This window comes from Drosophila teissieri, chromosome 3L (assembly GCF_016746235.2).
Source record: "Drosophila teissieri strain GT53w chromosome 3L, Prin_Dtei_1.1, whole genome shotgun sequence".
NCBI classification, from domain to species: domain Eukaryota; kingdom Metazoa; phylum Arthropoda; class Insecta; order Diptera; family Drosophilidae; genus Drosophila; species Drosophila teissieri.
In genome coordinates this window covers 16,303,943-16,319,246 of record NC_053031.1, presented here as the reverse complement: position 1 = coordinate 16,319,246, position 15,304 = coordinate 16,303,943, and the positions used below count along the sequence as shown (strand labels likewise).

Sequence of the window (15,304 nt, the reverse complement as noted above, 5' to 3'; positions counted from 1 at the left end):
TATTCAGGGCCGCAAAATATTCATTTTATATTTAAATAATAAGAACACTTTATGATAAAAAACAAACAAAGTAAAATCTGTTAATTTATTTCAAATTTTTAAATTTTTATTTTTTTGCATATACAATAAGTTTATGGAGTAATTTGTTTAATTCAAATTAACGCCAGTCCTTTAACATCCATATTTATTATCGATAGAGGGAAAGATACCTTTTAATTGGTCCGATCAAATTTGTTAACAAATACTTTCTGCTCATTTTCATTCGGAAAGTTTTACCACCATATTTAAGTTTATTTCTCGCTTGCTGCTATCTATTACATATGTACATATCAACTTACATATATCGTCATTTAGTCACGTCCACAGTGACTAAAGTATTGCATTGTTTTGTATATACCCGTACTTAATTTTTTGTTTTGGTCGAACTTTTAAAACCAATGAAGCAAGCTTAATCTAATAATCTCAGCTAATTTCAACACCGAATAATAATTTCAACACCGAATAATAGCCAAAAACGTTAGTTTTAAAACGATAGTGAAGATGTGGAGTTGTCCTTGCGTTGCAGCCGGATTGCTGCTCTTATTCAGTCTGAACCTGGTCTTTCTGCTGCCAGAAACCAACTATTGCCATTTAAAAAACTGCCCAGCGGACAAAAAACTGCCACATATTGGCTGCAATAACAGTGGGGTAAGAGCGATAATTCCAAAACTGGCAATGTCCGTCTGTCCGTCCGTATGAACGTCGAGATCTCAGGAACTGTAAAAGCTAGAAAGTTGAGATTAGCCACGTAGATTCCAGAGACAAAACGCAGGGCAAGTTTGTTGACTTATGTTGCCGCGCCCACTCTACCGCCCAAGCTGCCACGCCCACATATATTGCAATTTTTTCTTTTCTTTATTTGTCGTTTCAATTTCTATCGAAATGCTAAAAAAGTTTGTCCATGCCTACTGTACCGCCCCCTAGCCGCCCATAATCAATTTTGATTTATTTAAATATTATTAATTTTTCTTGACAATTTCAATCGCTATGTAAATATCTTTTGTAAATATCTTCCCGTCACTTCTATTACATATAACCGGTACCTGATAACCGAGGAAATCGACTTATCGTTCACTTTTGTTTGTTTTGCAGAAATGGTCGCCAAAGTGCGGAAAAGAGCCAACAATTGTTTCAATACCCCAGCATATAAGAAATTCCATTCTGAACTATCATAACACATATCGCGATATAGTGGCCAGTGGCCAATTGCACACGCTGCCCATTGCAGCCCGTATGCTCAAGCTGAATTGGGACCACGACTTGGCTTTTTTGGCTGAACTCTTGGTAAAACGCTGCGATCTCCAACCCACAGACCACTGCATATCTACAGAAGAGTTCTCGTCTCCAGGCTACCATGCGGTATATAACAAGTTCAAGGGGAACCAGGATACATCCAGGATAGTTCGATCGCAACTGAATGCGTGGTACGATCAGTACAAGCACGTTTCTGCAAGTAGTCTAATTAATGGATTGTCCCCGGATAAGTAAGCGATATTTGTAACTTTTTAGATTTTAATATAATTCATGGCCAACTAATATTTCTCGGTTTCAGAAAAGAGGTTGGGCACTTCCTAAGAATGATGGTGGGACCCAGTAACCGATTGGGCTGTGCCATAGCCAGAATCGAAAAAGACGGATGGACTCACCAATGGCTGACCTGCCTGTATAGCTGTTCACCCAAGAAGAACACGTTTCTATACGAGTATTCCGGAAAACCTGGAATATATTGCACCACTGGGATTAACGGCAAGTTTCAACATCTATGTGATGACACGGAACCTGTGACAGATTGCAAGCACTCTGATCTATTCAAGAAAACAATCACCAACGACACTGTATCGTTGATCAGAGACATGATGCATAGAAAAATTAAACCCAGGGCTGAATACAATTTTAAATTTTTGTTCTGGTTTGGATGAAAATTTATAAATAAATAAATAAAGAGAAGACAAAGTTTAAAGCCGTCGCTTGCGTATTGGGTTTTATTTTTCTATATGCTAGCATTATTGTTGTTAACTTACATCTATCGACTTTTACACGACACGGGCCCACGCCCAAAAACCGCCCAAAACTGCAACGTCTACACTTTAGAACAAGAGAGAACGCTATAGTCGAGTTCCCCGACTATCTGATACCCGTTACTCAGCTATTGGAAGTGCGAAGGAGAGACTTGAGATCTCAGGAACTATAAAAGGTAGAAAGTTGAGATTAAACATGCAGACTCTAAAGACATAGACGCAGCGCAAGATTGTTGACCCATGTTGCCACGCCCACAAAACGCCCAGAACTGCCACGCCCACTCTTGAAAACTGTTTTGATATTTTTTGCCAGTTTTTTTAGTCTTGTAAATTTCTATCGATTTGCCCAAAAACATGTTGCCACGCCCACTATTACGCCCACAAATTCCAAAACTGTTAGTGTTGAAGAGTCTCGCACTTCCACTAGCTGAGTAACGGGTATACTTAAATACACTTTCTGCTCATTTTCATTCGGCAAGTTTTACCACCATATTTAATTTTATTCTCGCTTGCTGATTTCTATGTATGTATCTTTTTATATTGTCATAAAAAAAATGTAATACTGACCTTCACAGTGACTTATGTAATATATTGTTTAGTAAATATTCGTACTTAATATTTTTTTGTGGTCGAACTTTTAAAACCATACTGGCTTGTTTGTCACACTCTGTTAAGTCACACTTGGTCATAATGAAGCAAGCTTAATCTAATAACCGCATCTAATTTCAACACCGAATAATAGACAACAATTTTAGTTTTAAAACGATAGTGAAGATGTGAAGTTGTCCTTGCGTTGCAGCCGGATTGCTGCTCTTATTCAGTCTGGACTTGGTCTTTCTCCTGCCAGAAACCAACTATTGCCATTTAAAAAACTGCCCAGCGGACAAAAAACTGCCACATATTGGCTGCAATAACAGTGGGGTAAGAGCGATAATTCCAAAACTGGCAATGTCCGTCTGTCTGTCCGTATGAACTCGACGTTCCCAGGAACTATAAAAGCTAGAAAGTTGGGCATGTTGCCACGCCCATTCTAACGCCTACAAAGCTCCCTAAACTGCAACGACCACAGTTTTGAAAAATATATTGAAATTTTTCATTTAAGTATTAGTATAAGTACAAGTATAAGTAAAGCGTTGGCCATGCCTACTGTACCGCCAACAAGCCGCCCATAACCACCACACCAACAAATTAAAATTTGTTTGGATTTATTTAAACATGTATTAATAATTTTTTCATGCCAATTTTAAACGCTATGCCAACATAATTTTGTCACTTCTATTACAAGAGTAACGGGTATCTGATAGCCGAGGAAACGGCCTGTTCACTTTTCACATCGACGTTCACTTTTGTTTGTATTGCAGAACTGGTCCAAAGTGCGGAAAAGAGCCAACCATTGTTTCCATATCCCAGCATATAAGAAATTTCATTGTTAACTATCATAACACATATCGCGATATGGTGGCCGGTGGCCAATTGCACAAGCTGCCCATTGCAGCCCGTATGCTCAAGCTGAATTGGGACCACGACTTGGCTTTTTTGGCTGAACTCTTGGTAAAACGCTGCGATCTCCAACCCACAGACCACTGCATATCCACAGAAGAGTTCTCGTCTCCAGGCTACCATGCGGTATATAACAAGTTCAAGGGGAACCAGGATACATCCAGGATAGTTCGATCCCAACTGAATGCGTGGTACGATCAGTACAAGCACGTTTCTGCAAGTAGCCTAATTAATGGATTGTCCCCGGATAAGTAAGCGATATTTGTAACTTTTTAGATTTTTATATAGTTCATGGCCAACTAATATTTCTCGGTTTCAGAAAGGAGGTTGGGCACTTCCTAAGAATGATGGTGGGACCCAGTAACCGATTGGGCTGTGCCATAGCCAGAATCGAAAAAGACGGATGGACTCACCAATGGCTGACCTGCCTGTATAGCTGTTCACCCAAGAAGAACTCGTTTCTATACGAGTATTCCGGAAAACCTGGAACACATTGCACCACTGGGATTAATGGCAAATTTCAACATTTATGCAATGACACGGAACCTGTGACGGATTGCATGCATTCGGATATATTCAAAACAGTAGTTGGCAACGACACTACATCATTGATCAGGGGCATGATGAATAATGAAATTCAACCCAGATTTTTTTGGGTGGGGTGGCTATTGAAATTGGGGAAAGTGGCTTTCGGCTTGGTGAAGAAGACCTTGACCAAAGTTAGATTCGCTGTTAGTGGACAAGGAGGAGATGATGATTAAATAAATTGAAAATGATGGGCAAAATAAAAAACAAGAGAGAACGCTATAGTCAAGTTCCCCGACTATCTGATACCCGTTACTAAGATATTCGAAGTGCGAAGGAAAGTCTCCAGCACATACAGTTTTTGGCGGTTTTGTGGGCGTTAGATTGGGCGTGGCAAAAAGTTTTTTGGCAAATCGATAGAAATTTACAAGACTAATACAAAAATGAAAAAATATCGAAACATTTATCAAAAGTGTGGACGTGGCAGTTTTGGGCGGTTTGTGGGCGTTAGAGTGGGCGTGGCAACATGAATCGACAAACTTGCGCTGCGTCTATGTCCCTGGAGTCTGTATGCTTAGTCTCAACTTTCTAGCTTTTGTAGTTCCTGAGATCTCGACGTTCATACGGACGGACAGACGGACGGACAGACGGACATGGCCAAATCGACTCGGCTACTGATCCTGATCAAGAATATATATACTTTATATGGTCGGAAACGCTTCCTTCTGCCTGTTACATACTTTTCAACGAATCTAGTATACCCTTTTACTCTACGAGTAACGGGTATAATAAATCCCAATTAACAGATAATATGCACTGTAAAATATAATATTAACTTAACAGCGACGGGTATACATATGTACATACATATTTGTAAAATAGTTTGCTAATATATGTTATGTGTAATTATACCCGTAACTCGTAGAGTTAAAGGGTATACTAGATTCGTTGACAAGTATGTAACAGGCGGAAGAAAGCGTTTTCGACCATATTTTTGAAAAGGATCAATAGCCGAGTCGATCTGGCCATGTCCGTCTGTCGAGATCTCACTAACTATTAAAGCTAGAAAGTTGAGACTCAGCATGTTGAGCATGTAGACTCCAGAGACATAGACGCAGCGCACGTTTGTTAACCCATGTTGCCACGCCCTCAAATCGCCAAAAACTGCCACGCCCATACTTTTAAAAAATGTTTTAATTTTTTCACATTTTTGTTAGTCTTGTAAATTTATATTTGTTTTGTGTTGTACATTTCTCTCGATTTGCCAAAAAACGTTTTGCCCCGCCCACATTAACACACACTATAACGCCCACAAGCCGCCAAAGACTGTCAGTGCTAAAAATTCTCCTTCGCACTTCCACTAACTGAGTAACGGGTATCAGATAGTCGGGGAACTCGACTATAGCGTTCTCTCTGGTTTTTCCTTATTTTCTACCGACATTCAAGTAAATGTTGACATTTTTCGTTAGCACTTCCACTAGCTGAGTAACGGGTATCTGTCATGGAACTCGACTATAGGACTCTATTTTTTTTTATTTTCTGCCTAGAAATTGGCAAATAGAAAATAATTTTAAAATTTCTGCCCCGCACTCTCACTAGTTTCGTGCAGAAACAGACAGATACTGATTAGTATATGTATGTATGAATGCATGAATGGCTTTTATAGTTGCCGAGATCTCGACGTACGGACATGACTAGATCGACTCAGAGTGTCACTTAACCGATTCTATAATACTCTTTTGCACTACCATTAACGGGTATTGCAAGATTTAGATGTAAAATGTAGTCAAGTCTTTATACTTCCTCAAAGTTTATATCGCCTAAAAGTATGCATCATATCTATCTTGCAGGTACGTTTACGTTAAGAGGAACGTATCTCTTTTGAATCAGCTCTCTCTTCTCTTGGTACCACCCACTCCAAAGCTGATTTGATGTTAATTTGGATCGGATATATAGTGACATATTCACATAGCCAGCATTTAAGAATATGCTGAATATTAGATCCCACGAATTCCCAATTTAATATAGTGACATATTCACATAGCCAGTACATGTGAATATGCTGAATATGCAGATCCCACGATATAAACACCTGCACCCGGAGTAAGCGATGCCGCTCTCCCTACATGCAAACACATACTACCACAAGCGGGAGAGCTCGCTCCCATCCCGAATAAATGTAAATAAAGGGCCTCATAAGAAATATTTTGTACCACCTGAATCAGTCTTAAGCTGAGAGTTAATAAATAAAGTCTTGAAAAATACTTTTCTTCGATCTTTTTATTTAATATTCTTAGCGTTGTCTTTAGTCAGCGGGACGAGACATTAATTCGACTCAGTGTAATTAAAAACATTTTACTGGCGCAGTCGGTAGGATACAAAAAGTATCCGAAAAAAAGAACCTCGATTGGAAAATAAATTAAATTTTATTATCCGGTTTTCGAAAAATATCCCAACGCGATACGCAAAATCTCTTCAACTTGGATTATAATTCCAATTCGGTTGTCCAAAAAACAAAGTGGAAGTGAAACAAAAACTAAACAAAACCATTAAGTCCAAAGGCAACTAGAAGTTAAAACCAATACAATAAACAAATTTAAATTTAATTTAAACAAACTTTGACTCTTAAATAATTAAAAACAAAAATAATAAAAATAAAAATAAACCAAATAAATATTATTTTTGTGTACTGAAACAAACTTAAAAAGTTACAACAAACAAATTTAAATTTAATTTAAACAAACTTTGACTCTTAAATAATTAATAACAAAAATAATAAAAATAAAAATAAACCAAATAAATATTATTTTTGTGTACTGAAACAAACTTAAAAAGTTACAACAAACAAATTTAAATTTAATTTAAACAACCTTTTACTCTTCAATAAGTAAAAACAAAACAAAAAATAAATAAATAAATAAAACCAAATAAATATTTTTTTTTTGTGTACTTAAACAAAATTAAAATTTACAATAACAATGTCGCAACCAAATATTGCCGCACCCCAAATCGTGGTACTAAGCGATAACAACCTTGCCGAAGCCCGTCGGCAACTAAAAGATGTCATGCCATTCAAAGGAGATCCAGAAACCCTCTACACCTTTGTCAGCAGAGTGGACTACGTAATTTCACTCTACCCAACTAGTGATGTGCGACAACAGAGGATCCTACTTGGATCCATCGAAAGGAACTTGGACGGCCAAGTAACAAGATCTTTGGGGCTTCCGAACATCGAAGATTGGCCCACCCACAAATCTAGACTCATCGCAGAATTTAAACCCCAAACACCGAACTACAAACTACTGGAGAACTTCCGGGAGACACCTTACAGAGGAAACCTAAGAGCATTCTGCGAAGAAGCAGAAAAACGACGTCAATTGCTGATTTCGAAATTACACCTAGAAGGTAACCATTCGGATTTTTATACCCGTTACTCGTAGAGTAAAAGGGTATACTAGATTCGTTGAAAAGTATGTAACAGGCAGAAGGAAGCGTTTCCGACCATATAAAGTATATATATTCTTGATCAGGATCTGTAGCCGAGTCGATCTGGCCATGTCCGTCTGTCCGTCCGTCTGTCCGTCTGTCCGTCCGTCTGTCCGTCTGTCCGTCCGTCTGTCCGTCCGTCTGTCCGTCCGTCTGTCCGTATGAACGTCGAGATCTCAGGAACTACAAAAGCTAGAAAGTTGAGATTAAGCATACAGACTCCAGGGACATAGACGCAGCGCAAGTTTGTCGATTCATGTTGCCACGCCCACAAACCGCCTAAAACTGCCACGTCCACACTTTTGAAAAATGTTTCGATATTCATTTTTGTATTAGTCTTGTAAATTTCTAACGATTTGCCAAAAAACTTTTTGCCACGCCCTCTCTAACGCCCACAAACCGCCCAAAGCTGCCACGCCCACACTTTTGAAAAATGTTTTGATATTTTTTCATTTTTTGTATTAGTCTTGTAAATTTCTATCGATTTGCCAAAAAACTTTTTGCCACGCCCACTCTAACGCCCACAAAACCGCCAAAAACTGTATATGCTGAAGACTCTCCTTTGCACTTCGAATAGCTGAGTAACGGGTATCAGATAGTCGGGGAACTCGACTATAGCGTTCTCTCTTGTTTAATTTATGTTCAGGCTATTAGAGACTCTATCAAAATACTGATAAGAAAACTACCAATACAATTATTTACTATTTTGGTTCATCATGATATTGCAGACTTAAGATCTTTAATTACTATTGCACAAAATGAGGGAATTTATGAAGAACATATTAATTTTGAACTGAATAAAAATCCTGAAAATCGGAATAAAAACTCAAATCCTAATCAGAATTCTAAGACACACAAATTTAATACTAATAATACCCAAACTCAATATCGACCAAGGCATCCACAATATCCTCAACCCTTCCAACCTAATTTTAATCAATACATGCAACAATTTAGACCCACCTATACCCAGCAGATACCCAACAACCAACCTATGTGGCACGCACCTAATTATTTTGGACCGAACCCATACATGAACCCACAACCAATTATTCACAAAACCCCTTTGCCACAACATTCCAATAAAACCCAAAATCCTCAAACAGCAAATTTTAGAGGAAACACAAACCCTCAACTACAACAACCCTCCACATCTAAAAATACTTACTATCCAATTACCAAACGACTAAGACCATCGGACAGCGAACAAACCAAAATGTCGATTGACGAATCGAGATTTCAAGACGCACACGAATACGAACAGTTTCAACCAAATTATTATGAACAGCAGTATTATGACCTCAATCAATACCATGGGTTCGTTAATGAAGACCAAAAATATGTACAACCCGTTCAAATTAATGACGAACAAAATCCAAACGAAAATTTTCGGTTAACAGCCCCGGACAACACGAATACATAGAAATAGCATACAAAGGTTGCACCTACAAATGCCTTATAGATACAGGATCCACAATAAATATGATCAATAGAAATATATTTTGTCTTCCTATTCAAAATACTAGATGTGAAGTTGAAACATCAAATGGCTCAATTACGTTGAACAATTTCGTTATGTTACCCAAAAATAGTATTTTTAAAACAAATGAACCATTTTATGTACACAATTTTTCTAATAATTACGATATGTTAATTGGCAGAAAATTGTTGAAAAATGCGCAATCATTTATAAATTACAAAAATGCTACAGTTACCCTTTTCGATAAAACATACAAATTAATTACTTCAGAATCAGGAAGAAACCAAAATTTTTACATTCAAAAGACACCAGAACCAATTAAAAATTCAGGTCAGGAATCAATCAATAAAATAGATTTTTCACTGTTTCGATTAGACCATTTAAATCAGGAGGAAACCTTAAAGTTGAAAGGTTTATTAAATAAATTTAAAAGTCTTCAATATAAAGAAGGAGACAAGCTAACATTTACAAATACCATTAAACACGTATTAAACACAACACACAACTCCCCAATTTATTCAAAACAGTACCCACTTGCTCAAACCCACGAAATTGAAGTCGAAACCCAAGTACAGGAAATGCTTAATCAGGGTTTAATTAGAGAAAGTAGTTCACCATACAATAGTCCTACCTGGGTAGTACCAAAAAAAACGGATGCTTCTGGCAAAATTAAATATAGAGTAGTAATTGATTACAGAAAAATCAATGAAATAACTATTCCCGACAGATACCCAATACCGAACATGGACGAAATCCTTGGTAAATTAGGAAAATGTCAATATTTTACAACTATAGATTTGGCAAAAGGGTTTCATCAAATCGAAATGGACCCAGAATCAATATCTAAAACTGCATTTTCCACCAAAAGCGGTCATTACGAATACCTTCGAATGCCATTTTGCCTTAGAAATGCACCCGCTACTTGTCAAAGGTGCATGAATAACATCCTTCGACCGTTGCTTAACAAACACTGCTTAGTGTATCTGGATGATATTATAATTTTTTCAACATCTCTTACCGAGCATTTAAATTCAATACAATTAGTTTTTTCAAAACTTGCTGAAGCCAATTTAAAATTGCAATTAGATAAATGCGAATTTTTAAAAAAAGAAGCTAATTTTCTTGGTCATATCGTTACACCTACCGGTATAAAACCAAACCCTCTAAAAGTTAAAGCCATAGATTCGTATCCAATTCCAACAAAAGTAAAAGAGATCAGAGCTTTCCTTGGATTAACCGGTTATTACCGTAAATTTATCCCAAATTACGCAGACATAGCAAAACCAATGACCAAATGTTTAAAAAAAAGGAGCAAAAATAGACGTACAAGATCTTGACTACATAGAAGCATTCAAAAAACTTAAAGCTCTAATAATTAGAGAACCAATTCTCCAACTTCCCGATTTCGAAAAAAAATGTATTTTAACCACAGATGCCAGTAATTTAGCCCTTGGGGCAGTACTTTCTCAAAATGGTCATCCTATATCCTTCATTAGCAGAACACTTAATGAACACGAATTAAATTACAGTGCTATCGAAAAGGAATTACTAGCCATAGTTTGGGCCACTAAAACTGTTCGACATTATCTACTAGGACGACACTTTCTCATTGCTAGTGATCACCAACCTTAGATGGCTACATACCTTAAAGGAACCGAATGCTAAGTTACAAAGATGGAGAGCTAAATTAAACGAATACCAATTTAAAATCGATTATATTAAAGGGAAGGAAAATTCAGTTGCTGGCGCATTATCAAGAATTAAAATTGAAGAAAATCATCATAGCGAAGTAACTCAACATAGTGCAGAAGAAGACAATAGCAATCTCATTCATTTAACAGAAAAACCAATTAACTATTTCAAAAAACAAATCATTTTTATTAAATCCGATAAAAATAAAATAGAGAATTCAACAATATTCGGTAACTCCATTACCACAATTCAATATGATTTAATGACATTCGAAAAGGCTAAACAAATTTTACTTGATCATTTTATTCATAGAAACATAACCATTTATATTGAGAGCGATGTAGATTTTGAAATTATCCAAAGAGCACACAGAGAAATTATTAATACCACCTACACTAAAGTAATTCGCAGTCTCTTCCCATTAAAGAATGTTGGTTCATACGCCGAATTTAATGAAATCATACTTCAATCACATGAAAAACTTTTACATCCAGGTATTCAGAAAATGACAAAATTATTTAAAGAAAATCACTTCTTTCCAAATAGTTAACTACTAATTCAGAATATAATAAACGAATGCAACATATGCAATTTGGCTAAAACAGAACATAGAAACACTAAAATGCCTTTTAAAATTACACCTAATCCCGAACATTGTCGAGACAAATTTATGGTAGATATTTATTCATCTGAGGGAAAACATTACATCAGTTGCATTGATATTTATTCTAAATTCGCTACACTCGAGCAAATTAAAACAAAGGACTGGATAGAATGCAGAAACGCATTAATGCGCATTTTTAATCAGTTAGGTAAACCCAAATTACTAAAGGCAGACAGAGACGGAGCTTTCTCTAGCTTGACTCTAAAGCGATGGCTCGAATCCGAAGGAATCGAATTGCAACTCAATACGGCAAAAAACGGAGTAGCAGACGTCGAAAGATTACATAAGACAATAAATGAAAAAATCCGTATAATCAATTCATCTGATGATGAAGAAGTAAAATTAAGCAAGATAGAAACAATCCTTTACACATACAACCATAAAATTAAACATGACACAACTGGACAAACACCTGCTCAAATTTTCTTATACGCTGGTCATCCGATATTAGACACTCAAAAAATTAAAGAAATAAAAATAAATAAAATAAATAACGATCGACAGGAATTTAATATTGACACTAAATACAGAAAAGGTCCCATTCAAAAGGGTAAATTAGAAAATCCATTTAAAGAAAATAAGAATGTAGAAAAAATAGATGATGACCATTACAAAATTACTAATCGAAATAGAGAAATCAAATACTACAAAACACAATTTAAGCAACAAAAAAAAACTAATACCGTCAAACTTCCACAGGAACCTTGTGTATAATGATGTTGCTTCTATTATTCACCACGGGCCATACTCAACAAATTCAAATAACCAACCCAGATTCCGACCTTGGCTATTTACTCTTTTCAAGTAATCCAATTCAAATACCGCTAGCATATGAACATCACTGTCTAAGAATTAATTTAACGGAAATCAATGCAATCACAAAATCTTTTGGTAACAAAATCTCAGACTCACCTAAAATGAAATATTTGTACAACAAACTATTGAAAGAATTAAATGGTTTAACTATTCATCAACAAATTAGGCAAAAACGTGGACTATTCGACATAATAGGTTCATCTTTTAAATTTTTTTTTGGCACACTTGATGAAAATGATAGAGTAAAAATTAACAAAAAAATAGATCTAATTGCAGAAAATTCAATTCAAGTTCATAAACTAAATGATGTCGTAAAATTTGTGAATAAAGGACTGCAGAAACTCACCAACTACGAAAGCAATCGCAATGATATTGACACACTTGTCTATGAGCTCACGCAATTTATTGAATACATAGAAGATATAGAAATGGGCATGCAACTTTCACGTCTTGGTCTTTTTAACCCAAAATTACTCAATTACGACAAGTTAGAAAGCATTAACAGCCAGAATATACTTTTAATCAAAACATCAACTTGGATTGACAAAACAAATAACGAACTATTACTCATTTCACATATTCCTATTAACCACAAAATCTTAAACACCATTAAAATAATTCCCTATCCCGACCATAATGGGTATCAGTTAGACCATTCAGATCAACAATCATATTTTGAAAATGAGAATAAAATTTATAATCAAGATAAAATAGAAGTTAATAATGAATGCATTAAAAACATAATTAAGCGCAAGAATCCCATTTGTAATTTTATACCAACTCTCTCGAAAGAAATAATTCAATACGTTGAACCAAATATTATACTTACATGGAATCTAACGGAAACTAAAATCGCACAAAATTGTCAAGAACTAAATGGCGATATTAAAATAAATGGAAACAAAATTATAATATTAAAACAATGTAAAGTTAAGATTGGAAATGTTATTTTAAGCGAAAATTCGTTAAGTCCAGAATTTGATTTAACTCCATTGTATTTACCAATTAATGTAACTAAAATTAAGATAGTAGAACATAATGACATTTTAAAATTAATTTCAGAAAATAATACCACATTTTATGCAACTATAATAATTTTAGTTATTGTTCTTATAATTTTTCTTGTCCTATCAAAAATTTTTACACTAAATCCACTAACTGTTTTATATAAAAAATTCAGAAAACAAGCAAAAAATAATCAAGAACCACAACAAGAAATAGAACCGCCACAAATACAGTTGCCCGCATTGTACCCTGAAATGGCAGCCCAAGCATAGGCAACCCTTTTAAGGGGAGGGAAGTGACATATTCACATAGCCAGCATTTAAGAATATGCTGAATATTAGATCCCACGAATTCCCAATTTAATATAGTGACATATTCACATAGCCAGTACATGTGAATATGCTGAATATGCAGATCCCACGGTATAAACACCTGCACCCGGAGTAAGCGATGCCGCTCTCCCTACATACAAACACATACTACCACAAGCGGGAGAGCTCGCTCCCATCCCGAAAAAATGTAAATTAAGGGCCTCATAAGAAATATTTTGTACCACCTGAATCAGTCTTAAGCTGAGAGTTAATAAATAAAGTCTTGAAAAATACTTTTCTTCGATCTTTTTATTTAATATTCTTAGCGTTGTCTTTAGTCAGCGGGACGAGACATTAATTCGACTCAGTGTAATTAAAAACATTTTACTATATATATTAATTTGGATCGGATATATATATTAACCGGTAACTGGCTATTAAGGCAGCCTCAAAATATTTTCAGTGGTTATTTAGTTGCTCTCCGCACTTCGAGTCCGGCGGAACAGAGATTAGAATTAGTTATCTCAATTTTTATCAGTTTTCTCAATTTTTATCCAATTTCGACAAATACTTTTCATTTGTTTTCTCTGACAATGCTAATATGTTACGTTATGTTATGTTATACTTATTTAATGTTTTAAAAACAAAAAATAAATAAATTTTAAAGAAACAAATTTTTATTTTTTTTTTATTTTGTCAATTTTGTTATCTATTTTTACCTTTTTGTTCAAAATAATCATTTAATTTTACTTCATCTAATATTTTTGAAGAATAATTAATCATTATACATTCATTTAAAATCATTACAAAGTCAGGGATTGAAAACCAAGCCGCCAATACAGGAAAAAATGTATGACCGCCATACAATTTCGTACTGCGCAGCGACTGCGCTTGTAGCAGAATTTGCACTAAGCCGCGCGTTTTTTACGCTGAGTTGAAAGTATCTTTTGCCTGGGAAATTCGGGGTGGGACGTGGGGGGACCCGATCTTTTGATTCTGATAAAGAACATATTCAAGAACAACACCTCATACTCCAAACCCAGGGAATGGTAGGGAATCGATTTATATACTCCATCAAAGTTGAAAAATATGTGAAAATTCGTACTTCGGTAAAACAGGTATGCCTGCACGTGCAAAGAATATTATACATTTATTCTACCTTTGTTTTACCGAGATTTGATAACCCTTTCCATAGAGACCATAACCAAGCCGGTCGGTTACATATTTTATCTAAAAATGGACCACCAAAACCGAATTTTCTACAAAAAATACCAGCTTTTTATGAACCCAAAAAAGGTTCAACTTTAAACACGGGTAACTTCTAAATACCGATTTGAATTATTTTTTGGGTTCAACCCTTTTACCTGTATTACCAACCTCGAATGCGATATCCGTTGTCATCAAAAATTGAATTTAATATAGCATTTGTATCTAATGCGCCACTGTACGCCAGTCCTTTAACATCCATATTTATTATCGATAGAGGGAAAGGGACCTTTTAATTGGTCCGATAAAATTTATTAACAAATACTTTCTGCTCATTTTCAGTCGGCAAGTTTTACCACCATATTTAAGTTTATTTCTCGCTTGCTGCTATCTATGTATGCATGTACATAGATATCAACTTATATCGTCATTAAGAAAATGTAATGCTGACGTCCACAGTGACTAAAGTATTGCATTGTTTAGTATATAACCGTACTTAATTTTTTGTTTTGGTCGAACTTTTAAAACCAAACAAGCCAGTACTCTGTTAAGTCATAATGAA

General features: G+C 35.5%; 1 protein-coding gene and 1 pseudogene across 1 annotated transcript; both read left to right on the top strand.

Moving 5' to 3' along the window:
• The first annotated feature begins 506 nt into the window (after positions 1-506).
• LOC122617247 (antigen 5 like allergen Cul n 1-like) lies at positions 507-1,999 on the top strand. The gene is made up of 3 exons (XM_043793006.1): positions 507-687; positions 1,132-1,523; positions 1,592-1,999. Exons 1-3 carry the CDS (start codon positions 541-543, stop codon positions 1,956-1,958), a joined length of 906 nt encoding a protein of 301 aa, XP_043648941.1. The 5' UTR covers positions 507-540; the 3' UTR covers positions 1,959-1,999.
• An 832-nt stretch (positions 2,000-2,831) lies between these two features.
• LOC122616125 lies at positions 2,832-4,349 on the top strand (annotated as a pseudogene).
• The last annotated feature ends 10,955 nt before the right edge of the window (positions 4,350-15,304 follow it).

Bases quoted from the DNA above. Each gene is read 5' to 3' on its own strand.
- LOC122617247 (XM_043793006.1), top strand. From the start codon at position 541: ATGTGGAGTTGTCCTTGCGTTGCAGCCGGATTGCTGCTCTTATTCAGT. The intron at 688-1,131 runs GTAAGAGCGATA...TTTGTTTTGCAG, and splicing joins TTGGCTGCAATAACAGTGGG to AAATGGTCGCCAAAGTGCGG. The intron at 1,524-1,591 runs GTAAGCGATATT...TCTCGGTTTCAG, and splicing joins AATGGATTGTCCCCGGATAA to AAAAGAGGTTGGGCACTTCC.